This window comes from Theobroma cacao, chromosome 1 (genome assembly GCF_053813885.1).
Source record: "Theobroma cacao isolate CCN51 chromosome 1, ASM5381388v1, whole genome shotgun sequence".
Lineage (NCBI taxonomy): Eukaryota > Viridiplantae > Streptophyta > Magnoliopsida > Malvales > Malvaceae > Theobroma > Theobroma cacao.
In genome coordinates, this window is record NC_142639.1 from 16,745,402 (window position 1) to 16,770,934 (window position 25,533).

At 34.6% G+C, this 25,533-nt stretch overlaps 3 protein-coding genes across 5 annotated transcripts; 1 reads left to right on the forward strand and 2 right to left on the reverse strand.

Moving 5' to 3' along the window:
- The first annotated feature begins 1,572 nt into the window (after positions 1 to 1,572).
- On the forward strand, positions 1,573 to 10,091 carry FATA (fatA acyl-ACP thioesterase). Its single transcript, XM_007049650.3, has 7 exons — positions 1,573 to 2,043; positions 2,768 to 2,901; positions 2,995 to 3,108; positions 3,525 to 3,620; positions 9,119 to 9,206; positions 9,279 to 9,347; positions 9,460 to 10,091. The coding sequence occupies exons 1-7, from the start codon at positions 1,696 to 1,698 to the stop codon at positions 9,736 to 9,738; spliced, it is 1,128 nt and encodes a 375-aa protein (XP_007049712.3). The 5' UTR covers positions 1,573 to 1,695; the 3' UTR covers positions 9,739 to 10,091.
- Positions 10,092 to 10,752: 661 nt separating this feature from the next.
- On the reverse strand, positions 10,753 to 12,317 carry AAK6 (P-loop containing nucleoside triphosphate hydrolases superfamily protein). Its single transcript, XM_007049652.3, has 3 exons — positions 12,050 to 12,317; positions 11,174 to 11,319; positions 10,753 to 11,092 (listed from the first exon to the last, which is right to left on the reverse strand). The coding sequence occupies exons 1-3, from the start codon at positions 12,248 to 12,250 to the stop codon at positions 10,906 to 10,908; spliced, it is 534 nt and encodes a 177-aa protein (XP_007049714.1). The 5' UTR covers positions 12,251 to 12,317; the 3' UTR covers positions 10,753 to 10,905.
- A 2,023-nt stretch (positions 12,318 to 14,340) lies between these two features.
- LOC18612740 (RING/U-box superfamily protein) lies at positions 14,341 to 17,830 on the reverse strand. 3 transcript variants are annotated; one of them, XM_088802861.1, is made up of 7 exons: positions 17,658 to 17,830; positions 17,499 to 17,539; positions 16,561 to 16,840; positions 16,386 to 16,455; positions 15,311 to 15,426; positions 14,974 to 15,222; positions 14,341 to 14,634 (listed from the first exon to the last, which is right to left on the reverse strand). In XM_088802861.1, the coding sequence occupies exons 3-6, from the start codon at positions 16,789 to 16,791 to the stop codon at positions 15,001 to 15,003; spliced, it is 639 nt and encodes a 212-aa protein (XP_088658987.1). In that variant the 5' UTR covers positions 16,792 to 16,840; positions 17,499 to 17,539; positions 17,658 to 17,830; the 3' UTR covers positions 14,341 to 14,634; positions 14,974 to 15,000. The 3 variants fall into 3 exon arrangements, with proteins under 3 accessions (XP_088658987.1, XP_017980140.1, XP_007049716.1); XM_018124651.2 differs by lacking the exon at positions 17,499 to 17,539 and having other exon boundaries at positions 17,658 to 17,829; XM_007049654.3 differs by lacking the exon at positions 17,499 to 17,539 and having other exon boundaries at positions 16,386 to 16,443; positions 17,658 to 17,827.
- Between the last annotated feature and the right edge of the window lie 7,703 nt (positions 17,831 to 25,533).

A 25,533-nucleotide genomic window follows, 5' to 3' on the forward strand; every position in this document is an offset into this window, starting at 1 on the left:
TTACTTACATTGTTAATTATCAATAGTTAGATAATTATGATAATGTTCAAAATTCTAATAGAGATATACATAGCATATTAAGATGTGGGCCATATTTAATATCATATATTAATATTAACATATAATTTATATCATTTAAAATATATAGTTACATGTAATTTTATATTAATTAACATAGGTTTATATACATACATGTTTCCAATTTTAAATACTTATAAAAACTCAAATATATACTATACACCAAAAACTAAAATATAATATTTTTATTTTATTCAAATGAACGTATTTAATTTTTTGTTTAATTATATAAATAAAGTAAAAAATAACCTTTGTGACAGATTTTCAGTGACAGACTTGTGACGACCAATTTTATTTTTAATATAGCAAGGCATCTTTTTTTCCCTCTAAATTATTTGTCACAAATCCATCACTATTTTTGTCACAAAAATATAATATTAAATTAAACTAATCCTTGTGATAGATTTTTCTGTCACAATAATCTGTAACTATACTTAAGTTGATCACATGTTATTTACTAGGGCTGCTCGAATTAAATTTTTGTTACAATTTTATCACTAATTGTCACCAAACAAGTAATCCTAATATTGTAATGGTTTCCATTATAGGATTTTGTCACTAATCTTTGGTGCCAAGATAAAATTTTCACACTCCAATTAATTGTAGTAGATTTAGTGTCAAATTTAAAATACCATTACAACTCTATCATAAATTCGTCACTAAAATCTATCACAAAGTTTTGAAAAAAAATCATTAATTTTGTTACAAAACCATCACAATTCTGTCATTCTAAATCATTATCTGTGACAGAAAATTTTTTATCGTAATTCTCTAATTTTTTGATAATGAATCTATCGTTTTTTTCCTCAAACTTTGACTCCATCTTATGTGCACATGAACCTATCACCTTTCCTAGCTTTCTTTAAATCCCTATATTAGCTTCTTAAAACGTAAGGTTTTGAAAATCTATTATATAAGTAAAAGGAAGTTTCAAAGGTGCTTCCTTCTGGCCATGTGAAGGTCATAAAAAAATATTAAAAAAAGAAAAAGAGAGATAAAAAGAGAAAGAAAAAAATAGGTAGAAAGAAGCGTGTGCGCAACGCACGGGTCGTGAAACTTAATTTGCACCTAAATAACGTGGGAGAGAAATAAAGGTTTTGAAATAAATATTCTTGGATGTGTGTTGGTATAGTGGCATTGTAGGTTATGAGTCTGCAATTTTATGGATGGAAGATGAACTGCCACATGTCCTTCCCAGCCATGGCCCATGAGCCACCATTACCACATAGCTTCATCCAAGGCCTGCTTTGTTTCCAGAGAGCGGCAACAAAAACGTGCCTTTCAGCCCACGCCTTCATAATCACGACGGACTTAATTTGCAGCAATAAAAAGAGTAAATAATAATCCAAAAAATAAAACCAGGGAGAAAATGGCAAACTCGTAATTTACGTGGAAAACCAGTGGCAATTGGAATCAATGGACTACACCCTCAACGATCCACGAGACAACCTCGGTTCCATCGACCAAAAATGGAACTCAACAAAAAAAAAAAAAAATTATATTACGTATAGCAATAATAAAACACTTTATAAAGTCTTTTGTGGCAGCTAGAACAACTGAAGCTAAGGTAGTAAGGCTCCTGTCTTTGTTCCCCAAAGAAAATAAAAGAAGAGAGAGATGTTGAAGCTTTCTTCCTGCAATGTGACGGACCAAAGACAGGCCTTGGCCCAATGCAGATTCCTCGCTCCGCCTGCTCCGTTCTCCTTTCGCTGGCGTACCCCAGTCGTCGTCTCCTGCTCTCCTTCCAGCAGACCTAACCTGTCGCCTCTTCAAGTTGTCCTGTCGGGCCAGCAGCAAGCTGGGATGGAGCTGGTCGAATCCGGGTCGGGGAGTTTGGCTGACCGGCTCCGGTTGGGTAGCTTGACGGAAGATGGTTTGTCCTATAAGGAGAAGTTTATTGTGAGGTGTTATGAGGTGGGAATTAACAAAACTGCCACTGTTGAAACCATTGCCAATCTCTTGCAGGTATTTTTCTTCTTTTCTCGAAAGTGTTTTATTTGTTTGCATGCATTTCGAATTGTTCTTACAAATTGAATTTTGGGGATTAACGAGCAAAAAGTTGGGATTTTGAGGACATCGAGGTATGCTGGTTTAGCTTCTTCTTTTTTTATATGCAGTTGTCAATTTTTGAACTTTTCGGGCTTTGTTGCTGGAAAATGTTATGAAACTTCAAGCCTTTTCTGGGGGTTACTTCTTTGAATTGTATTTATATATTGGTAGATTTGGGTGCATTGAAGCTTTCTCTGTGTAATTTGGAAGTTAGTTTAATTTAGCTATTGAAATTGATCAAATAAAAGCTAAAATTGAATGTTAAACCGGTAGAGATATAGATCACATTAAACATAATCAATAATATGAATGGGATTCATAACTGAATGGAAAGTTAAAACTTTGTAAAGTATTTGAATCTTTATACTATAAAAGTGCTGTATTAAGCTTTTGATTTTTGCATTAATATCGATTTAGTCAGATTTCGAAAACTTCATCTAAGGAACTCTACCAAGTTCTTGTTCTTTCCTTCTTTTTGGTTTGGTCATTATACTGGTTGGTTTTCCTAATAGTTTGTACGTGCGAATTGTCTATAATTTAGTTATACCTGCTGAAAAATTTTAGCAACTCTGAATGAAATGAAACATGCTGCATTTTCGAATCTTGTTTGTTTAATCTTTTGGAAATTTATGGATTGCAGGAGGTTGGATGTAACCATGCTCAAAGTGTTGGATATTCCACAGATGGGTTTGCTACCACTCGCACCATGAGAAAATTGCATCTCATTTGGGTAACTGCACGCATGCACATTGAAATATACAAATACCCTGCTTGGTGGGTATTTTTCTCCTGTATTTAATGACATTTATTTCTGGTTTTCCATTTCTAATTTATGGTTGACAGTTAGATGTTGATTTTGTGGTGTAGGAGTGATGTGATTGAAATAGAGACATGGTGCCAAAGTGAGGGAAGAATTGGAACCAGAAGGGACTGGATTCTTAAGGACTTTGCAACTGGTGAAGTTATTGGAAGAGCTACTAGGTGCGTCTTGAGCTTCTCTTCTCCTCACACCCTCTTCCCCCTTTTGCCTTTTCATTGCATATTAGAGGATTCAGAACATGCAAAGACTTGGAGGGCACTATAGTTTTCTATACACTATAGTCAAAAATGAACATTTACATTAACATTAGAAATTATGCACTGGTTATTTAGATTCTGTCCTGCGAACAAATCATCCTGCAAAATCAGATGCTCTTCTTCATGTTTATAATCTGGTTCTGGCCCGGTGAAGTGCTTCCATCTTGATTTAGGTCTCCATTATGAATGCCATTTGAGAATTTCTTCATTGGTGCTATATCTTTTCTAAATCAACTGTGCTGATCTTAATTAATGTGTGCTTATATATTTTGCAAAATTAGATGTATTCTAATAGCTGAACTCATGTGTTATGATTTCAGCAAGTGGGTGATGATGAACCAGGACACTAGGCGGCTACAGAAAGTCAGTGATGATGTCAGGGAAGAATATTTAGTCTTCTGTCCACGAGAACTCAGGTAGATGCTTTCTTTACCTAGAGGCCCTGTACACATTTATTTGTTTTGTCTTTAATTACCTAATTTAATGGGATGCTCAATATAAGATGACGTGATTATACTCCATTAACTACCTTCCATGCACTATTCCATTCAATTTCTGAATTGCTAATGCCCACTGCTTTATCAAAGTTATGACTGAAGCTGGACGGTTAATAGCACAAGTGCCTAACGTCAACTGACTTGTCAGAATTTGGATGTAATCCCATAGGATTTTAAAGATTTATAAAAATGTGTGGCCTGAAAGGCTTGAAAATGGTTAAGACAGGCCAGCTTAATAAGTTTTTATTAATATATATTTCATTTTAAATATACAAAAAATACATGTGATTGAAGATTCTTGGAAATGGATCACTTAGAGGACACTTTTAAAAAGTAAATACTGTTTTTCAAGCTCAGGTCAGTGACACCAGAAAAATGGTTCTATGATTTGAACTGTTACATTTCATATCAGTCTGTTGATTTGGTTTGCCAATTAGGGATTGGGAACAATTGTAAACAAATTGAGGAACAAAAGGATAAAAATTGAGAAAAGGCTTAGGGTAAGAATATCAGCAAAACAGAAGCTAACAGAGTTATATTTTCATTCAGGATATCTTGGCTTTTTAAAGCTCAAGTATAACAGAGAAGAACCATAACTGAACAAAAAATTCAAACTGACAACTAATGCCAGTAACAATATTTAAAGAAAGAAAACCAATAATAACTGTCTGCAAATTTAAAATCCTAAATAAGTATTTCTAATATGCAAGTTAATTCTAGCACACCTCCTTGAGATTTAATTTGCTAACACCAAAATTAGATCTCATACACATAAACTGATTATTAGACAAACTCTTAGTCATGATATCAGCATATTGCTCATTTGAACAACAGTAGTGGACTTCAATATCCAAGTTCTTCACAGCTTCTCTGATTGAGTGATATTTCACTCTGATGTGCTTCGTGCGAGCATGCTGAATAGGATTTTTGGCTAATGCAATAGCCGATTTATTGTCAATCCAAAGAACAGTAGGATTTTGTTGTGGCTTTCCCAAATCAAGCAGTATCTTCCTTAGCCATATAGCTTGGTTGGCAGCTGATGATACTGAGATATACTCAGCTTCTGCAGATGACAGTGCTGCCACCTCCTGTTTCTTAGAATGCCATGAAAAAACTCCACTTTCAAACGAGAATACAAAACCAAAGGTGCTCTTTGAGTTATCAATATTGCCTGCCCAGTCACTATCAGCATATCCTCTTAGTTCACTGCTTGAAGTTTTGGAAAACTTGATTCCATAAACAATGCTTCTCTTGACGTACCTTAATATCTTTTTTGCTGCAGAGAGATGATTCATGGTTGGTGATTGCATGAATCTGGACATTAAGCTAGCACTGAACATGATTTCAGGTCTGGAAGCTGTTAAGTAGAGTAAACTACCAATAATGCTTCTGTAGTTTGTAGCATCTGTAGCACCTGAGCCATCTTCTTTTGTTAACTTTAGATTTGCAACTAATGGGTGGATGCAGGCTTGCATTCACTCATCCTGAACTTCTTCCATAGATTGGAAGCATACTTCCCTTGATGGATAAAAATCCAGTCATCAGATTGAATAATTTCCAATCCAAGAAAATAGGTCACCAAACCCAAATTTGTCATCTCGATTTCTTGTTTTATGAACTTCTTTATGATTTCTTGTTTGAATCTGGCTATAAGTGATATATCTGGACTTGTAAGAAGTATGTCATCCACATAACTGAAGACTACAATTTGCTGTTGGGAACCAGAATCTCTAATGTACAATGTTGGTTCATGGTCATTGAGGATGAAACCCTTTTTGCATAAGTAGACATCGATTTGCCCATACCAAGCTCGAGGTGCTTGCTTCAAGCTATAAAGGGCCTTGTTGAACTTAGAAACCATGCCTTCTTTTCTAGGTTTTGTGAAGCCTTGTGGTTGCTCAATATAAACATCTTCTTCAAGTATGCCATTTAGAAAAGCTGATTTAACATCTAAGTGCCATAGTTGCCACCCTTCTTTAGCTGCAGGTGCAACTAATAATCTGGTAGTGTCATGTCTTGCAACAGGGGCAAAAGTATCAGTATAATCAACACCACACTCTTGAGCAAAGCCCTTTACTACTAATTGAGCCTTCAACTTATTGACTGTTCCATTGGGATTTACTTTGGTCCTAAAGACCCACTTGACCCTAATTACTTTCTGAGTGGTTGGTCTTTGAACAAGTTGCCATGTGTTATTCTTTTTATCATCTCTAGTCCAATTTGCATTGCCTTTCTTCGATCATCAAATTTGAAGGTTTCATCAAATGATTAAGGTTCAATCATGGCCACATGACATCTCTGACATATCTTGAAGGGTTCTTGTTCCTCGAACAAGTAAGTCATCCACATCTTCATTTATTGATTCAGCTAGAGCAGTTTCATTGTCATCAATAATTCTCAAGTCATCTGACAGCTCAATTTCTTTGGAGGTCCAATTCCATCTTTTGTTTTTTTTCAAAATTCGCATCTCTGCAAGTAAAACTTTTCCTGTCATTACATTAAAGTGTCAATAGCCCTTACTTGATTCACTGAATTCGAGATGGATGGTGACTCTAGACGTTTTATCAAGCTTTTACTTTTACATTTTGGAATATGTGCAAAAGCTATACATCCAAATACCTTGCAATTACTTACCGATGGTTTAACACCATACCATGACTCATGTGGACTCTTATTTGCCAGAGCTTTGGTGCAAATGATATTTAACAGATCATTTCCTCAACCCAGATTGTTTTTTGTAGTTTCTTTTCAAAAACTAAGCATCTAGCCATTTCAAGCAAAGTCCTATTCTTTTTCTCAGCAACTCCATTTTGTTGTGGATTGTAGGGAATTGTGAGCTGGTGCTCTATGCCACACTTAACCAAGTATTTTTCAAACTCATCATAGACATGTTTGCCTCCATTGTTTGTTCTAAGTGCCTTAATTGATTTTCGAGCTTGATTTTCAACAAACACTTTGAACTTAATAAAGCAATTGAACACCTCAGACTTTTGCTTAAGAAAATAAACCTAGTTGAATTTAGATTTATCATCAATGAAGGTAAGATAGTACTTACTGTTGTTGAATGATTGCTCAGAGGGACCTCTTACATCCGAGTGCACTAACTCCAACTTGTCAGCAGCTCTCCATGTGCTCTGATTTGGAAAAGCTTTTCCAGTTTGTTTCCCATACTTACATGTATCACACAATTGTTCTGTCTTGTTCATGCTAGGGAGACCTTCAACCAGATTTGATGATGCCATGTGCTTCAAGGAATCATGGTTCACATGACCAAGCCTTTTATGCCATAGTTCGATCTGATCAGTTAAGCATTGTTAAGCTTGATGATGTGTTTCCTTCCAATCTAAAGGAAAACACTTTGTTCTTCATGCCAACAGAGAATAACTTCTTACCTCTAGGATCAAATACAATGCATAACTTGTCCTCAAACACAAGTGAATAATGTTCTTCAAGTAATTGCCCAACACTGAGCAAGTTATAGTCACTTTTGGTGAATAAAAAACATTAAGAATTTTCTTCATACCTTAAGGAGTTTCCACTTCAACTGTGCCTTTTCCACATCCTAAGAAAGTCGCTTTTGCCAATTTCAACTTGAGATTTGAAGTCTCTATCTAGATTAGCAAAAATAGTCATTGCCAGTGAAGTGATTTGAACATGCACTATCAATGAACCATATCTCATCTTTCTTTGAAATTTTAGATATCATGGCCATGAATAAAACTTCTTCTGTCTCCTCTTTGTGTTCAACCACTGCTGTTTTTTCATCTTGGTTGTTTGCTTGGGTCTTGTAGACTTTCTCAACATGGCCAAGCTGATTGCAAGTCCTACATCACACATTCGGCCTAAACTAGTAATATTTCTTAGGATGATTTCATTTTTTGCAATGTTGGCACGGAGGGTATCTTCCATTTGGTTTTCTTTTCTCCATTTCTTTCTTGGTGCTACTGTTAGCACCTCCTTTATGCTTTATCAGCAAAGCACTTTCATCCTTGTCATCATTTCTCATGGCTCTTCTATGTTCTTGAGCTTGAGAGCGTTGACAAAGTTCGGTCATGGTGAGAGTTGAGAGATCTTTGGAGTCCTCCAATGATGAGATCCTGGACTCAAATTTTTCAGGCAAACTTACTAATATTTTGTTGACTATTCTCATCTCATTCAACTCTTCACCAAGAAGCCTTAGCTGATTAACCATCTTCATAACCTTATCATTGTAATCTTTTATTGATTCCTCCTCTTTCGTCCTTAACACCTCAAACTCCCTCCATAAATTAAGCACTTGCATCTGCCATGTACAAGCACTTCCCTAGTGTTGCTCCTTAAGCTTGTCCCACATCTCCTTGACTGTCTCACAGGCCATTATGTGAGTAAAGATACAATCTGAAACTGTCGAGTGTATTCCAGATAGGGCCTTGTATCTTTAGCAATCTCTTCATTATGTTGCTTAATTGTGCAACAGAGGGATCTCTCCTTAATTTTGGTGGCTCACTCCCGGTTTCTACAACTTCCCACATATCGAAAGCTCTCACTTAAGCTTTCATTTTAACACACCATATGGGAAAGTTTTCACCTGTGAAAATAGGTGGTGAAGGTGAACTGAAGCTGGAGAAGGCCATTAAGTTTTTCTTATTGGTTTCGGGTTTCAGAGGTTCAAGCTTGGTTTTTCTTTGTTTTGAAGGTAAAAGGAAAAACAAAAGAAGTTTCATAGATCCCTTGAGATCCTTAGGAGCTCTAATACCATGTAAACAAATTGAGAAAGAAAAGGATAAAAACCGAGAAAAGGCTTAGGATAAGAATATCAGCCAAATAGAGGCTAATAGAGTTATATTTTCATTTAGGATATCTTGGCTTTTTAAAGGTCAAGTACAAGAGAGAAGAACCATAACTGAACAAGAAATTCAAACTGATAACTAATGCCGCTAACATGTAAAGAAAGAAAACCAACAATAACTGTTTTCAAATTTAAAATCCTAAATAAGTATTCCTAATATGCAAGTTAATTCTAACAACTATTTGGTAAACATGGAGACAGTCTGTCATAATTGCATATTCAAATTTTCAAGTTATTTGCTCTGAATGCTGACTTCTTGATCAAAGATAGGGTAGTCAATAGCATAAATGCCTCATGTCAACTGAATCATCAGAATTTGAAGCTAAAATTTTAAGATAGTGGATAAAACCCTCAAGTTATTGCAAACTTTAGAACCTGGATTTTTTGTCACATGAGATGTTGTCAACATGCTGAAGATAGTAGACACTTCAGCTTACAGTATAGCATTCGCAACTCATAGAACAAATCCATGTATCCTTACCATAGCTGAAGTTCATAATTTTCAAATTACATTTTCCTTGGTTCTCATTTATGCTATTTAAGAGATACATTGTTGCTTATTTAATTGATCCTCTTCTGGCTTTCATAGATTAGCATTTCCAGAGGAGAACAATAATAGTTTGAAGAAAATTGCCAAATTAGATGACTCTTTTCAGTATTCCAGGCTAGGGCTTATGGTAAGAATACCTAATTTATCTAAGCAATGTGGGTATTCTTTGAAATTCTTATTGTGCTTTTAAAATTTGCAGCCAAGAAGAGCTGATCTGGACATGAACCAGCATGTCAATAATGTCACCTACATTGGATGGGTTCTGGAGGTCAGTAGGAAGGACATCCTAAAATTCTTTCCATAGACTTTAAATGTCCAAAAATAGTTTAACCGTTCCCGTAGATTTTATAAGCTAACAACCATGCATGTCTCTTCGGCAGAGCATGCCTCAAGAGATCATTGACACCCATGAACTGCAAACTATCACGTTAGATTACAGACGGGAATGCCAACAGGATGACGTGGTGGATTCACTTACCAGTCCAGAACAAGTGGAGGGTACCGAAAAAGTTTCAGCGATTCACGGAACAAATGGGTCTGCAGCTGCAAGAGAAGATAAGCAGGACTGCCGTCAGTTTTTGCATCTGTTGAGATTGTCTAGTGATGGACAGGAAATAAATCGAGGCCGTACTGAGTGGAGAAAGAAACCTGCGAGATGAGTCAATAATTTAGTTTACTGTAGCTTTTCTTGCTTTCATCAATTTTCGGGTTACCTTTCTGTTACTTTTGGTGTTTTTTAATTTGCTTCAAATTCAGTCCTGATATGGTCTGTATCGTGGGGTGGAGCTCAAAATCATTGATTAGACATAGCAAAAGAAAGATTTGGTTGAGAATGATCTTTGATTCACCCGCATCAAATCAGAGTCTATTGTACTTGAACATTTTTCTTTTGTTGTTTCCCTGTTAAGTGTTCATGAATATGTACCTACCAGTATTTGAAATTCTGTTGTGAATCCCTCCTTGTACCAGTTTAAGTCGTAAATTTCCAGTAGGTTTGCAATTGATGCCCAAATTGATGCAGGAAGAAGTAGATGATATCTCAGTTGCATCTTCTCCCGTGGTGATTTTGAAATAGTCGTATCATAGATCTCAAATTCTTGTATTATCAAGCTACTGAAGCAGATTTCTTGTTTAGTTTCAATGGTGTCTATAGAATTTCTTGGGAAGTTTTTTGCCCTGAGTTGTGAATCCATCCATATATGGGTTTATAAGATGCAAACTGGTAAGGATTGGGGATGTTTTGTAGCACGCAAACTTTGCAACACAAGACCTGTAACTGCTGAATTGAATGCGGTGATCATCTTAAAGATACCATATTAGTAATTAGGAGGGATCTAACTCTTCAATTTTGATTCAAATTGACCAAGATTCAAGTACTACAAAATTTGGCAGAAATGTTCATCTGCTCTCAACCTGGAGAATTACGAGGCAGTAAACCAAGATTTAAGAACTCAGCACACATCCAAATGGCTATAGATTCGAGCAAAATGAAGCAACCCAATATCAGGAATAAACATTTCTTTTACAAGTAGAGAAAGGGCAACCAAAAGGGGCACATAAGCCCATTATATAATGGTCTATTCACTTATCACCGTCCATCCTTGCACTACAATTAAAATTACAATCGCATACATATCGGAACCCTCAGATTAATCCATGAAAATAACCCAAAGTAGCGAAATTTAACTGATTTTATATTAGTGCTAAAGGTGAGCAATAGATGCTGAAAGCGATGCTTAATAGAGACATTAGTAAAGCCCTCACCGCAGCTTCTTTCACACAGCAAAGCGGCAAAGGCAGCACGGATTACAAAATATCATATTCATTCAAGATGTTGGGGGCCAACTTCTGATCCAATCTGTTATAGTCGCAACATTTCTAGTGATATCCTCAATATTATCACTCTTTAGAGCTATAACAATATCCTCTGCATAACTTTCTTTTGCCTCCTCCAGCAAAACTTGAAAGATTTCACACTCTATATTGTTTGAAAGCTTGGCCCCCTCATAGCCTCTGCCACAAAAGGAGTTTTTTGAGACAACAAAACCAAGTAAATGAACTAGAAACTCAAGCATAGTGACAGAACATTGGTACCTCTTGCTCAAGCGATCATACAACACAGAGTTGTCGGTTTGAAGCACTACCACAAGATCAAACCATCGTTCAGGAAAGAAATCACAACCATGATAATCTACAATGTTTCCCCCTTCATCCATCACATCCTCAAGCTCATCACACACCTGCAGAATCAACACAGTAAAGTCAAATGCATACTATTAATGTACCATAAGTTGAAATTTTCCAAATAGCATTTTTCAGTTCTCCAAAATACACTTTCTTTCAGTTAAAACATGGACTCATTCATTGTTGAAAAACCAACAAAAGACAGGAATAGACTCCTAATACAGAGAGAGAGTCCATGATGAACTAAGGCAGCTACTGAAGGAACAAAAACAAACTACAAGCTAAAAGACACGAAACTAAGCAATAACTGAAAGCAACAAACAAACCCATAAATCGAAACAACAAGGCTTGCAAAAAAGCATAGTAAATGAGGTGCAGAATCAAAAGTCCATTAATTTAAAAAAGAAATTAAGACTCCCTTTGATTGCTACTTGTGATTTGCTATTGGCAAATTTTCTTTCACATGCCTTACCATAAAGTAAAAGCAAAAGCCCAATCACCGAATTCATGCAAATAATAATAATAATAATAATAGGAAAAAGAAAAGACTAACATGAATTCAAAGGTTCAAAATTAGGAAATAGCAAAAGTTACAAACAAATGCGACCTAAGGTTTCAAGTTCAAACACTGCTTATTGCTTAAATTAAATCTCCAAAAAGTGCTCGTAATTCATATTTCTTTTTACCCCAAATAAATAACTTACTAATATCCCAAAAATTCTAAATTAATAAACTCAAATAATAATAATAATGAAGAAGAAGAAGTTATATTGTTAGTGAAATTACGAGGTCTTCGTTGATGATGTGGCACTGGAGGTCGTCATCCCAGCCGTCGTGCAAGTTTTTCTCCCTGACCAAATCCCCAATATTGATGTGGCGGAGCTGGGTGGCCTCTGCCACGGCAGAAGACGTCGTGGTTTTGCCTGTTCCGGGCGTGCCCGTCACCAATATGTTGGGCCTCTTCCTCTTGTTGTTGTCGGGAGCCATAGAGAATGCTTATAACCTTTTTCTGTCCGGGGTTGTCAACTTTGAATTCAGGGGCTTATTCCAGGTGAAGATGTTATATGGTGCGTTTTTTTATGTGTTTCGATGAAATGATTGGGCCCGTCATATAGGTTTTCAGCACTTCTTCGGCCCTGTCGACTTGGACTTCGCCTACAACAAAAGCCCGCTTTATTCTGCCACAATTTTCAACACAATTTAAAAAAAAAAAATCAGAAACCCAATTTTATCTGTCCAAATAGATTGGATTCCTTAATTTTTAAAAATTTAAAATTTCTAATTTTAAATATTTATTTTAGTTTATTTACTTAAATTTGTCAATAAAATAACTTTTTATTTTATGAAAACTAAAAATTAATTAAAAGGATACAAGTCCATTTGGTTTACATTTTTATTTTAAATATTTTAACTAGAACTTTGTTCCTTGATAGGATACCCAAACCCTATAAATATTAGATTAAATTTTTTAATTTTTATTCATACTGAATTTAAATATTTTAGACATTACCCATCAAATACTCGTACTCGTTAAACTCTAATAAAATAAATTTAAAATCAATTTTTATGTATATTGTTAATAAAAATTAAAATTAGTCTGTAGAAAAATAAATTAAAACTTAAAATCATGTTTTAGTAAATATGATATTAATTATAAAAAATTTTTAAATAAAAAATTAACATTTGTTATTTATAATTAAATTTCAATCAATCTTACCTGAACTTATAACAAGTAGTAGTTTTATTATCCGAACATGACTTCAGTTTTTTAAATTATTGAAAATGTAATTCTAACCAAACACTATAATTCCAATGAAACCAACCATTAATCCTTTTTACTTGGAAAGTGTTGAATATCAGCGCCAGCGCCTGGCGGGGAGAAGTGAGGTGGACATTCTACCAGTTTACGACTTTTAGCCACCAGAAGGCTCCATAAAAATGGGAAATACTTAATCTCGTGGGGTCATAGCCATCAATGAAGGTGCTTCAAATTCCCATCAACCACAATCAGAACAACCTAATACTACATCCCTAATGGGTCATCTAGTCATAGTGTCGACTAGCACCTTCACCTACCATGCGTGGGCAACAGCAAATTATTCGATGTGCTTTCTAAAAAAAACCCACCTCCCTATTGCATAATGCAGTAATTATACCACCCCAAATCAGGTGGAGGAAGCATCCCATTTGCGTTATAAAACACTCCCCATGCAAAAGAGTGAGACACAGAGGCAATCGTCAGTATGGAGAGGAAAATCGCTACGGCAACGTTTGTTCTCCTTCTCTTTCTTATGGCCACTCTTCTGACTCAAGGAGGGAGGGACATGCCAGCCACAGACCAAGTTTACGGTCCCCAAGATCTCCTTGGTCCTTGGGGCCTTCCTCTATTTGGTTGGCCATTTCCCTTTTTTGGGCCACCTTGGCTTGGCGGTCTGCTGCCTTTCCTAGGGGCACAGCTGCATAACGCCAGCGGACAGCACACAGAAGTAACTAAGGGTGCTGGCAATGCCATTGACCAATCCCCATGACAAGAGAGGGAGTTCCTGCCCGCCACTTTCACTGTAGACGTTAATAAAGTGTGTCAAGTATGGGGCTTGACCTGTTATGGTCTATTGTAACACCTAGTTGAGCAATGGGAATCTGTAGTGCCTTGGCACTTTGAATAAATAGAAGTACACAACCTTCTCTTGTTCTTATTTGCCCTTATAATCAGCTCTGAAGACAATTTTTCATTTTCATGGAGTAATACGCAAAGCAGGTTCTCCAAATAAGTGGCACCAACAAGAAATAAAAATGCTATCCGAATATGTAATCGATTTTAACCAAAATAACTTCCCCTCCTAAACTAATTCAGCCTAACTCAAAGCCTAAGCCTGATAATTGCCTGTTTCCAAGGCTGGAATGAGGTTGTGTCAGGATTAAGACTGCAGTTCAACATTGGGAACTTTGGCTATGACCTCTTAACCCGACCCAACTTGCCCAACATAATTCACCTTTTCCAGCAAAACAGGCACATGACCAAATTCAATCTGTTCATGAACCATAAGCACACCGTGCAACACGAGACCAAACACAGGTAACCTAAATCATTGATTTTAATTTCTTTTACTGCACATAAACAAGTTGTCATCAAGTCCAAGTTTAATTTCCAAATAACAATGAAGCTGAGCTGAACAAGCTATCAACTGGCAGATTTGCATGCATCTAAGCAAGCAAAGAAAACCTGCTCAGATAACTTATCAAAAAGATGGTTCACCAAAACATAGTTTGATACAGGACATGTCAGAAATTCCAAAATACAAAAGATAGGTGCACTGACACGCCAAATCCATTGCTCCAGTCTCTCTTTTTAGGGGCAGTTTGTATTATCCCTGAAATAAAACAACAATCATCAATATAATGTAATTTAAAAGAATAAATCATAGCATTTACGAAGCTGCCACATATCTACAAAACTGAGTTGAATGAACATCTTCAAGCCTCGTACAATTATTAATAAACAAACATCTTTAGAAACATATCAGACATGGTTCTACATGAAACCCTCATTCATAAGAAAACCAGCATCCATAAGGAAGATATGCACATCTTCCGTAACGATTATTCACATTCACAGTACAAAGACAACTCACTTTCACAACCTATGATTTCATTTTCTTTCCCTAAAGGAAATTTAACCCTCAAAAAAGAATATAGAATAATATACTTACGATACTAGTTGGACATAAAGCTCATATTCAACTGGCTGAAGGAAGGAAGACCCTAATTAGTTCCTTCACAGTGACTCTTTTCCTGCAAGTAGGGCACTTTCCCTGGGCAGCTATTGCAGCTTTAATGCATGCCTTGCAGAAAATGTGCCCACACCTTGTTGACATCTCCTCAACTAATGGACCCATGCAAATTGGACAATTGAAGGTTGGTTCCTTTGGAGGTGGCTGAGGCTTTATAATTTCCTCAACCTGCCAGTGAAAAAGTTTGTGAGTCTTAAATCTTCATAAATTTCATAAAAAACCAGAGATAATAAAGAACTAAGAAAAGAACTCTTACCATAGTCTGTGCTGTGCTTTCCAAATTGATATAATGATCACAATTGATAACTGTCTGGCTTGGAGGAAGTCTTCTGCGCCTGTTGTGATTATTATTAGTTGACCTAGCCAGCTGGCCTGGAAGGAAGAAAGATGTGAGCAACACCAGCTTCACAACACCAAGTATCTAAGGTTCAATTATGAAAAATAAATGAAGTAAACAAAAAATCACCAGTCTCTAAATTGGTTGACCTATGTACTCACAAAAATAACATCAGATTGAATGGGACCAGAGAGTTGCCAAGCAATGACATCTACCTCAGTTGAAGTCAGATTTATTTTGTTCTAGTGATTGAGCAATCGGCAAACAGTAAACCCCACATCACAAGTAAATTATATATATACAAAAATCCCTAAACAAACTAGTATAGATTATAGAGTTCTCAAACATTAGCGGACTATGAGAGTTTACTGCTTAGTGCTCACTAATTCTTAATACAAAGGAACCACACCAAATAGATATTCTCTGAAATATCAACATCACAGTACCTCCATTTTTATTTCCATCTTAATGCAATTCTACTACTTAAAGAAGTCTTTGATCCATCAGCTTCTTCTAATCAATTGCAAGGCATATAGGTCACCTAGATGTTCATTTCGATTATATTGTGTTTATTTAAGTAGAGTGTTAACTGTTTTGCTTCTCTCCTTTCAGAAAATTCGACTGTAGTGAATGTATCCAGGTTCCTTTCCTAATCCTGTTAATCATTTCATTTTTTTTCCTTATAATTCAACAATTTAAGAAGTAGGCTAATTTGTCCCAAGGACTGGTCCCTGAACCTCACAAAAATAATGAAGCGCCTGAATCAAGACATGCATAAAAATCTACAGGACATGTACCTTCACATTCATATGTTAATGGAGACTCAACAATGCAATTACCTAACTTTTCGAATGGAATCTTTTGACCTCATGAAGATGAATATATGAATTACAAGGTACCACATCAAAATAAGATTCTGCTATATAACAGTGAGGGTAGCACATGATGGAAAAGAAAACATTATAAATGATATTCCCTCATAAAATTTAACTACCTGAATCTAAATCAACTAGAACAGTCCTTCCACGGCTCCTCCTTGAATTGTTTTTAGCCTGACATAAAATCTGAAGAAAATTAATGACAGTCATCATAAGGAAAATGAATCCATAAAAACAGATTTCATCCATAGCTAAAGTGAAAGGAAAAATAAATGAACAAGCAAATCATACCTCTGCAAATGCTCTAGCAGAAGATTCAATTACATCATCATCAAAAGCCTCAACATCAATAGTAGCAGGCGGTACAGGCGGCAAGGGCTGGCTAGTCAATTCCTCAGACCCAGCCTGTTGCGAAGTACCCTCCTGTTCCCGGATTTCACTAGGTGGAACATTTAGATCCAGCACTGCCTTCCTCCGTCTATACCCTCTAAGAGAAGGCCCCCTCACTTCAAGAGTGCTCATGGTCTTGATTTTTCTATACACTATTCAAGTATCGCAGCCTCAATATAACCTAAAAGACGCTCAAAAGAGAACTTCCTTAGCTATGCTACGGATGAATTCAACATCAAGTTTTCACTTAGAAGAAATCAAATTTTTTACTTAAATCGAGTGCCAAAAATACAATTGGTTTCACCAAAAAAAAAAAAAAGCTCTGGAACTTCTAAGGAACTTGCCAGTTACATTATACATAAAATGTTCAATATAAATAATAAAACCTGAAAAGCAAACAAACCTCATGAAATTTAGAACTAGAAAACAAGTCGAATAATGCACAGTCAGACACTTATACTTTTATTCATAGAGAGAGAGGGAGAGAGAGAGGAATAGCAATAATAATAAATATTTTAGCATAAAGAAAGAAGACCTTTTTCACAAAGTTTGCTTCCCTCAAAGGCGAAACAGCAACAAATAAGATGAACTATTAATCCACATATTCCGGTTCGATTTTGATTATTAAAATCTCTTTTAATAAAAAAAAACTAAGGGATAATGAACAATCACTTAACTTTGAATCATTTTCTAAAAAGGACATAAATTTAATCAAAATTCAAACTCGAAATACTTGCAAGACAAAAATTATGCAAACAATCAACTATGATCAACCGATAATCTAATTAAAATTTTCAAATTAAAGAACTTTATATCGAATTTCACTTAAGGACACACACCAATGGAATAGATGAAATGTAGCCCCAAAAAATCCCCAAACCTTAAAAACAGAAGATCGATCAGAACACCAATACATTGAATCAACACGAGATGAGAAAAGTAAGAACAAATATGAGAGAGCGAGAGAGAGCGAGTGTATCAGAGATTAAAAATAGTACCTCAAAATCCAGGCTAATCGAATAGCTTCGAGAATTAAAAAAACTCCCCAAGAAAAAGAAAACAAGAAAATCGAAGAAAAGGAGCGAAGTCAAGAAGAAACCTTTGGCAAATCTTCCCTGTCTAGGGTTTTTAAACAGGGAAAGATTTCAACTTGGTATGAGGAGATGGAGAGAAACTACGACGCACCAACAAGGAAATTGTTTGTTCTCGTTCACACGCGCGGTCGGTGTGAGCTTGACAGTCTCCACGTGGCGTGATCTCTTTCGATTCGTAAACGTGTTACGTATTGGCTTACATATTCAGCGCGTGGGGCTTCCAAATTTGTTAGTGCGCGCGTTAGTAATTTTGAGACTGAAAGTTTGTTCTTGTTATGTCCATCTCCTAACGAGCGTACGAGAGTTGCAGTCATAATTCCATATACTATTACTTTTTTTTTGGTAAATTAAGACAAATTAATTTTATAAAATAATTTATTTTTAAAGTTTAAAGTATTTCTATGTTTTATCTTTTTGGTAATAATTTGTATATGGTAGTATAATCTCCATATTTTGGCGTTTGTTATAGATTAAGCTTGAATTCAAATATTTCCATCCATTCACCATTCACCATTCACTATTCCCTAGTTGATTTGAATATATATCAAATAGTAATGAGAAGTAAAAAGTAAATAAAAATATTTTAATATCACGACGCCTTTTTCATGCGAAGAAGATTGTAACTATTAAGTTACATCCTCAAATTATATAACTTGATAACTCAAATTAAAGTTGAAAAAAAATTAGTACAACAGTAATTTTTTTATCTACTTACTAATAATAAATTAATGCTAATCATTAGTGTAGACCCTAGTTTTCTTTCAAACCAAACCCAAGTCCAAGCTTTTTCTTGTGGTTTTCGTCTCTTCTCGATTTTGGAAAAGGGTTGATTCAATAATTACACAAGCATTTTGAAAGTCTAGCTTAGTTTCAAGCTTAACTTCTAACTAGGTGAGTCAGTTACGTACTAAAAAATTGCAACCGATAGTTCTTATTGATATATTTTCAAAATGAAAAGTTATATCTTTTTGTACCAAAAGTTGTAAATGAACAGTTATATTTTTTTCATATAAAAAGTTATGACTAGTAAGTCAAATCAATTGAAAGCTTATATCACATAATATGACATATGTGACTATTAGATTTACGTGAGTTTTCATGTGAAAAGTTATATCTCTTAGTAAAGTGACATACTAGAAAAAAACTTATAATCCAAAAGTTATGAAACAATTGGAAAACACTACTACTCAAAAGTTTATATATGAAAAGTCATCTTTTCATATTATAACTCAAAAGTTATGTCTTATAGTATGAATAGTTATCCTTTTATAAAGTACTTATTGAAACAATACTTTTATTTAAATGTTGTATCTTGTAACATGCAAAGGTGTCTTTTAAGACATAGGGGTACCATGATGAAAGGGTTGTATCCTTAAAAAAAGAAACTTGCAAATTTATATAAAGGACTTATTATCAACCATTTTGAAAACCAAAAAACAAACAAAATAAGAGAGGAAAATCAAAATCAAGAAAAGTGAAGAAACTAGCAATGGATTGGTTTTAAAATAAAAAAACCCCATTTTGCATTAACAAAATGAAGACACACACACACACACACACACACACATAATATGGTGTAATAGCCCATCTAAACCTAAGCTTGGTTGGAGTGCAAGCAAAGTAAATGGTATAAAATGAAGTATTCTAATTCTATACTTCCTTAAAGCGTAAGTAAAGTAAAAAGATAATAAGGAAATATTACATAAAGAAACAATCCTCCCTTAGTTTATTTAATTTAAATATTTTGCTTTTTGATTTGAGGATACCAGTATATTTCGTAATAGCCTCCCTCAAACTAGTGTGGGTGATGAGTTGGGGCTCCATCAGGCTTGTTGTCAATATTGCGGGTATCTGTCTTGTGCTTCCCTCAAGTTGGTGGAGAGTGAACCCCAATACACTTTAGTAATAAATTGAATATTTCAGCACTAAATCCCTTAGTTAACATTTGCGAGTTGATTGTGTGAAGGAACAAAATTGAGAGCTAAGAGCTTTTGTTGAATGTGTTCTCTGATAAAAAGACAATCAAGTTCGGTGTGTTTAGTTTGTTCATGAAAGACTAGATTGGATCCAATGTGTATTATTGACTAGTTATCAGAGAATAGGGGAATATGTTTTGTGATAGAAAAGCTAAATCTTTTAAAACATTGTGTAACCAAACCAATTTTGTAGTTGTCACTGCCATTGCTCGATATTCAGCTTCAGCTGATGATCTAGATACTAGTTGTTGTTTTTTCGATTTCCAGCTAATGGGAGTATCTCCCAAAAAAATAAGCATTCATGAAATCGAGCACTTAGTAGTCGCACAAGTAGTCCAATTTAAGTCATAGTATGCCTTCAACTCAAGTGAGTTCATATTGGAATAAAAAAAGGTGATGGTCAGTAGATTTCTTGATTATATCGAACCAATCTTTTTGCCATAGCAAAATAAAGAGTTGCTGGTGCTTGCATGAATTGGCTTAAGACTTGTACAACATAAGAGATGTTTGATTGAGTCACCGTCAAATAGATTAGTCTCCTTACAAGTTTTTGATATGTAATCACATCCTCAAGTAATTCCCCTCTCTCACTGGACAGATTGTGTTGTTGTGGAATTAGTGTTTGTACCATCTTTGCATCTTCAAGACCTACTTCTTTGATAATATTTCTTATATATTTGTGTCGATTCACATAGATTACATCTTGATTCCTTCTAACCTATAATCTAAAAAAAAATGCAAAAATCGTAAGTCTTTTATTTTAAAACAAGTCTGGAAATATTTCTTAAATTTTATACACTTATCTCCATTCTTCCAAGCAAGTTTAAGATCATCCAAGTAGATTAATACTACCAAGAAACAATCCCTATTTGAAAATGTGAATAGTGAGTGATCCCATGGGCTTTGTTTAAACCCATAATTGAGAAAAAAAGTGGAGAGTTTTCCAAACCATTGTCGTGGTACTTGTTTAAGTCTGTACAAGGATTTATGCAGCTTACAAACTAGTGAATCATTAGGAACTTCCATACCTTGAAGAGGTTTTATGAATACTTTTTCATCAAGTTCCCCATGTAAAAAGGTGTTTTCAACATCCATTTAATGTAGTTCTCATCTTTTAATTGCTAAAATAGCCAACAAGCATCGCATTGTAGTGAATTTGGCCATTAGAGCAAAAAGGTTTCATTATAGTTGAGTCCCTCCACTTGACTATAACCCTATGCAACTAATCAAGCTTCATACCTCTCAATGTTTCATCAACTCTTTGTTTAATTTTGAATACCCCTTTGCTTCCAAATGCTTTTTTTCCTTTTGGTACGGAAACTAGGCTCCATGTATTATTCAAAAGAAGAGCTTTAGCTTTTTATTCATTGCTTCTTTCCACATAGGATTTTTGACAACATTTTCATAAGTGTCTAGCTCAAGATTCACTTATTTTAATCCTGTATTATTAGTAGAAGATATTATGAGAATTTTAGAAAAGAATGAATTTTGAGAATTCTTACCATACAGTCGGTTAATTGGAGTGGTAGACTTGGTTGAGGGTTTATAATTCTCTTACAAGTCATTACATAATCTCTAAATCTTTGTGGCATTCTTTTTTCCCTTTGTGGCCTTAAGTTCTCAACTATCACTTATCTTTCAATTGCTTCATTTTTTTTTGTTTCAAGATCAAATTCTCTCATGTTTTCATCCTCTATACCAATTAAGTCCCCTAGATCTTCAAGTTGATTTTGTGCATGTATCGCTTTTTCAAGTTTAATCACAGTTGTTGATGATTGCTTTTCTATTGTTTTTTAAGGCTGTTCAGTTTTAAAAGGAAAAGAATCCTCATAAAATATGACGTCTTGGGATTCAAAGAACTTTGAAGTATTGAATTCTATTACCTTATAGCCATTCTTTCTCAAAACATAACCTAAGAATACATATTTTCTGAGTCTTGCAGCAAACTTATAATTTGGCTTAAGTTTAACAAAGACATAACACAAACATCTAAACACTCTAAGATGATCATATAAAGGTTTTTCTTTAAATAAAAACTCATATGGGGATTTTTCATCAAGTATTGGTGTGGATAGAATATTTATCGAGTATGCTGCTATCATTAGACATTCTCCCCAATATCTTAAAGGTAGATTAGCTTGAAAACAAAGTGCTCTTACAACTTTTAATATATACTTGTGCTTTCTTTCCACCATCCCATTTTGTTGAGATGTGTGTGTGTAGCTAGTTTGTTGTAGAATTTCTTTTTCTAGGAAATGTCCTTTGAAATCTCCATATTTGATCTCTTGGGTATTATCTAATTGAACTGATTTCACTTGCATACCACATTGAATTTGCACCATTTTAAAAAAAATGATCAAATAAAGATGGAGCTTTACTTTTAGTTCTCACTAAAGTGGTGCCCCACTTCCCGTGGGTGCTGAATTTTTTATTAAAAATAATTTAAAATTACATAATATTATAAATAATAATAATAATAATTAAAGAGAAATAATTTTAAATTTAAAATACTATAAATAATAGTTATTATGATAATTTAAAGATAATTTGTAACACCCCGTATTCTCGTATAGTAGTCAATGTAATTGTCTCGATAAGACGAAGGATTAATTGATGCGAATTTATGTGTTAAAAAGCGATAAAGAGCGAAAGGAATGCTCAAGAGTAAAATATTTCGCACGCGTGGAATTAATAATTAAATAATAATATCCTTGTTGGGGATGAATTAGTAAGCTAAAAGATGAACTGGAAGTGAATTGGGACATAATAAGACGTTTCGGGACTAAAGGAGACACGTGAAAAATTTTAAAATAAAATAATATTAAAATATTAATATTTAATTGAAGGTTGAAATTAGTCATGAAGAACGATTATATGGTCAATTCAAGTGGGGGAGAAGAAGTACGAATGAATTTCGGAGATAAATGACGTAAGTGAGACTCGCGTGTTTTTCTTAAATCGAGCTAACTCGGGTAAGTAAATATTTAAATATTATGATGATATCGCGTTGAAGTGCAATTTTAATATTTTGATTGTATACGTGAAAATGAAGAAAAATAGAAGAAAATTGAAATTTAACAAAATGTTAAAAGGTTGAATTGATTATTATGTTTATGGTTCGAATCATTATATGAAAGTATATTGTTTTAAGTATCAATATGGAATGGTGATTGTATGTAGTGAACTAATGGGCATTTTGAGTAAGGCTAGTTCAGGGCTTGGTGGGTCTTTCTCGGAGGTCTCGGATGCCAGTAGCGACTGAGGAGGGGTCGTTACTATGTTGGTATCAGAGCAAAGGGTTGTAACCTGATCCTTGGGAACTATCGCATGTGAACAGTGGGCGAAGCATGACTTTCCGTCCAAGGGCTATAAAAGAAAGGGCTACCTCTATCAGAGAGTGTAGAGCCACCCTATGAGTGCTCTGATAGGTACCCTTTGTTGCCACCGTCGAAGGAGGAAAGGGCTACCCAAAGAGGTGGAGTCGCCCCTAGTGACAATGTAATCATATATATATATAAATTTCATTATACCATGTATCCTTACATCACCATGTCGTCACCCATATCTTAATCACTAAATATCATTTTCATCTAGTTATAATCCGATACCCGTGTATGCTTTACAACCCTATGGGTCCTTTCAACTTAAAATTATCATAAAATTTATCCATCTTAATCATCCTCCTTATGCTCATATCATTATTTCAAAAGTAAGAATTTATTCTTCCCTTATTTTCACCATCACTGCCAATGATGTATATTACGTCAATTATCTTCACTTAGTATACTACTTTTGAGACTTTTCCCACTACGAAATATTATTTCCACTTCTGGTGGAATCCATCCAATAAGAAGTCGGGACGAGTTACTTGTTATGCTTTCACCTTCGGGCACATAACGACTTCGAGCAATGGAGTCCATTGATCCTTCTTTAGCACTAAGGGAACCTTTTCCTTTCTTCCCACTACCGCTCATGTTGTCGCAAAGGCACCTCAAGACCTGCATACCAACATGCATTAATTCTTAACCTCTTATGTATCATGATAAGGGTAGGTTTCTAGATGAATAAGAGTTTATGTAGCCTCCTTCCCTTGATTCGTGTTGTGCACCCACAAACCAAGGATAGGACTCTGCACCAACTCTAACAACTCTGCTGACAGACACAGGAAATCCTAAGACTCAGCTAAACCTAGGGCTTTGATACCAACATTGTCACTAGGGGCGGCTCCATTTCTCTAGGTAACCCTTTCCTCTTTCGACGGTGGCAACAAAGGGTACCTATCAGAGCACTCATAGGGCGGCTCCACACTCTTTGATAGAGGTAGCCCTTTCTTCTATAGCCCCTAGACGGAGAGTCATGCTTTGCCCATTGTTCACATGCGAGAGTTCTCAAGGATCGGGTTACAACCCTTTGCTCTAATACCAATATTGTAATGACCCCTCCCCAGTTGCTACCGAAGTCCGAGACCTCCGAGAAAGACCCGTCAAACCCTGAACAAGCCTTACTCGAAATGCCTATTAGTTCACTACATACAATCACCATTCCATATTGATACCTAAAACAATATACTTTCATATAATGATTTGAACCATAAACATAATAATCAATTCAACCTTTTAACCTTTTATTAAATTTCAATTTTCTTCTATTTTTCTTCCTTTTCATGTATACAATCAAAATATTAAAGTTGCACTTCAACGCGGTATCACCATAATATTTAAATATTTACTTACACGCGCTAGCTCGATTTAATAAAAACACGTGGGTCTCACTTACGTCATTTATCTCCGAAATTCATTCATACTTCTTCTCCCCCACTTGAATTGACCATATAATCGTTCTTCATGACTAATTTCAACCTCCAATTAAATATGAATATTTTAATATTATTTTATTAAAAAAATATTATTTTATTCCAAAATTTTTCATGTGTCTCCTCTGGTCCCGAAACGTCTTATTATGTCCGGATTCACTTCTAGTTCATCTTTTAGCTTGCTAATTCATCACCGACAAGGATATTATTATTTAATTATTAATTCCACGCATGTAAAATATTTTACTCTTGAGCATTCCTTTCGCTCTTTATCGTTTTTTAACACATAAATTCGCATCAATTAATCATTTGTCTTATCGGGATGGTTACATTGACTACTATATGAGAATACGGGGTGTTACATAATTATTTTAAAAAATTATTTTTAAATATTTTCTCATCTCTTATTGAGCAAAATTTTTTATTTAAATAAATTTTTTGAAAACATTTGATTTTTTATATCTTAATAGATGCTAATGTTGATATAATCATATTTTGTTAATTACATGATTCTAATAGTGAAATCAAATTCATATTGAGAAAATATAATATTTTAAAAGGAATTATTGATAAGCTACATAATTGATACAATAAAATTATTAAAATAAATGAATATTTTTTTAAAGTCAAAATAAAATGAATATTAATTATACTTATTAATTTTTTTTAGTTTTAATGATGAAATTTTCTAAATGATCATCAATTTTAATTAATACCTTTTTATCTCATGCCTTTATAATTATTTAGAATTAATCCACCTTGTGATTCCTATCATGTCTCATTAAAAATTAAAAATTTGTTATACGACAAACTTGGATGAAATCCACAAAGATTCACCAAAAAATTTTATTTTTATATTTTATTTTATAAAAAATATATATTTCTTAGTACATGGAAGCATTGTTAGCTTCAATTCCTTGTGAACCAAAACACCATCACTTAATGCGAGGAAAAACCTCTTCTGAAGCTAAAGAAAAAAAAATCCCCTATT

What these genes read in the sequence shown, in the direction of transcription:
- FATA (XM_007049650.3), top strand. Translation starts at nt 1,696, where the DNA reads ATGTTGAAGCTTTCTTCCTGCAATGTGACGGACCAAAGACAGGCCTTG. An exon ending in GTTATTGGAAGAGCTACTAG is followed by an intron (nt 3,109 to 3,524) that starts GTGCGTCTTGAG and finishes TTATGATTTCAG; the next exon opens with CAAGTGGGTGATGATGAACC. An exon ending in TTCTGTCCACGAGAACTCAG is followed by an intron (nt 3,621 to 9,118) that starts GTAGATGCTTTC and finishes TGGCTTTCATAG; the next exon opens with ATTAGCATTTCCAGAGGAGA.
- LOC18612740 (XM_088802861.1), bottom strand. Translation starts at nt 16,791, where the DNA reads ATGAGCACTCTTGAAGTGAGGGGGCCTTCTCTTAGAGGGTATAGACGG. An exon ending in CTGCTAGAGCATTTGCAGAG is followed by an intron (nt 16,456 to 16,560) that starts GTATGATTTGCT and finishes AATTTTCTTCAG; the next exon opens with ATTTTATGTCAGGCTAAAAA. An exon ending in TCTAGTTGATTTAGATTCAG is followed by an intron (nt 15,427 to 16,385) that starts GTAGTTAAATTT and finishes TCTTCCTTCCAG; the next exon opens with GCCAGCTGGCTAGGTCAACT.
- AAK6 (XM_007049652.3), bottom strand. Translation starts at nt 12,250, where the DNA reads ATGGCTCCCGACAACAACAAGAGGAAGAGGCCCAACATATTGGTGACG. An exon ending in ACATCATCAACGAAGACCTC is followed by an intron (nt 11,320 to 12,049) that starts GTAATTTCACTA and finishes TTGATTCTGCAG; the next exon opens with GTGTGTGATGAGCTTGAGGA. An exon ending in TATGATCGCTTGAGCAAGAG is followed by an intron (nt 11,093 to 11,173) that starts GTACCAATGTTC and finishes CTTTTGTGGCAG; the next exon opens with AGGCTATGAGGGGGCCAAGC.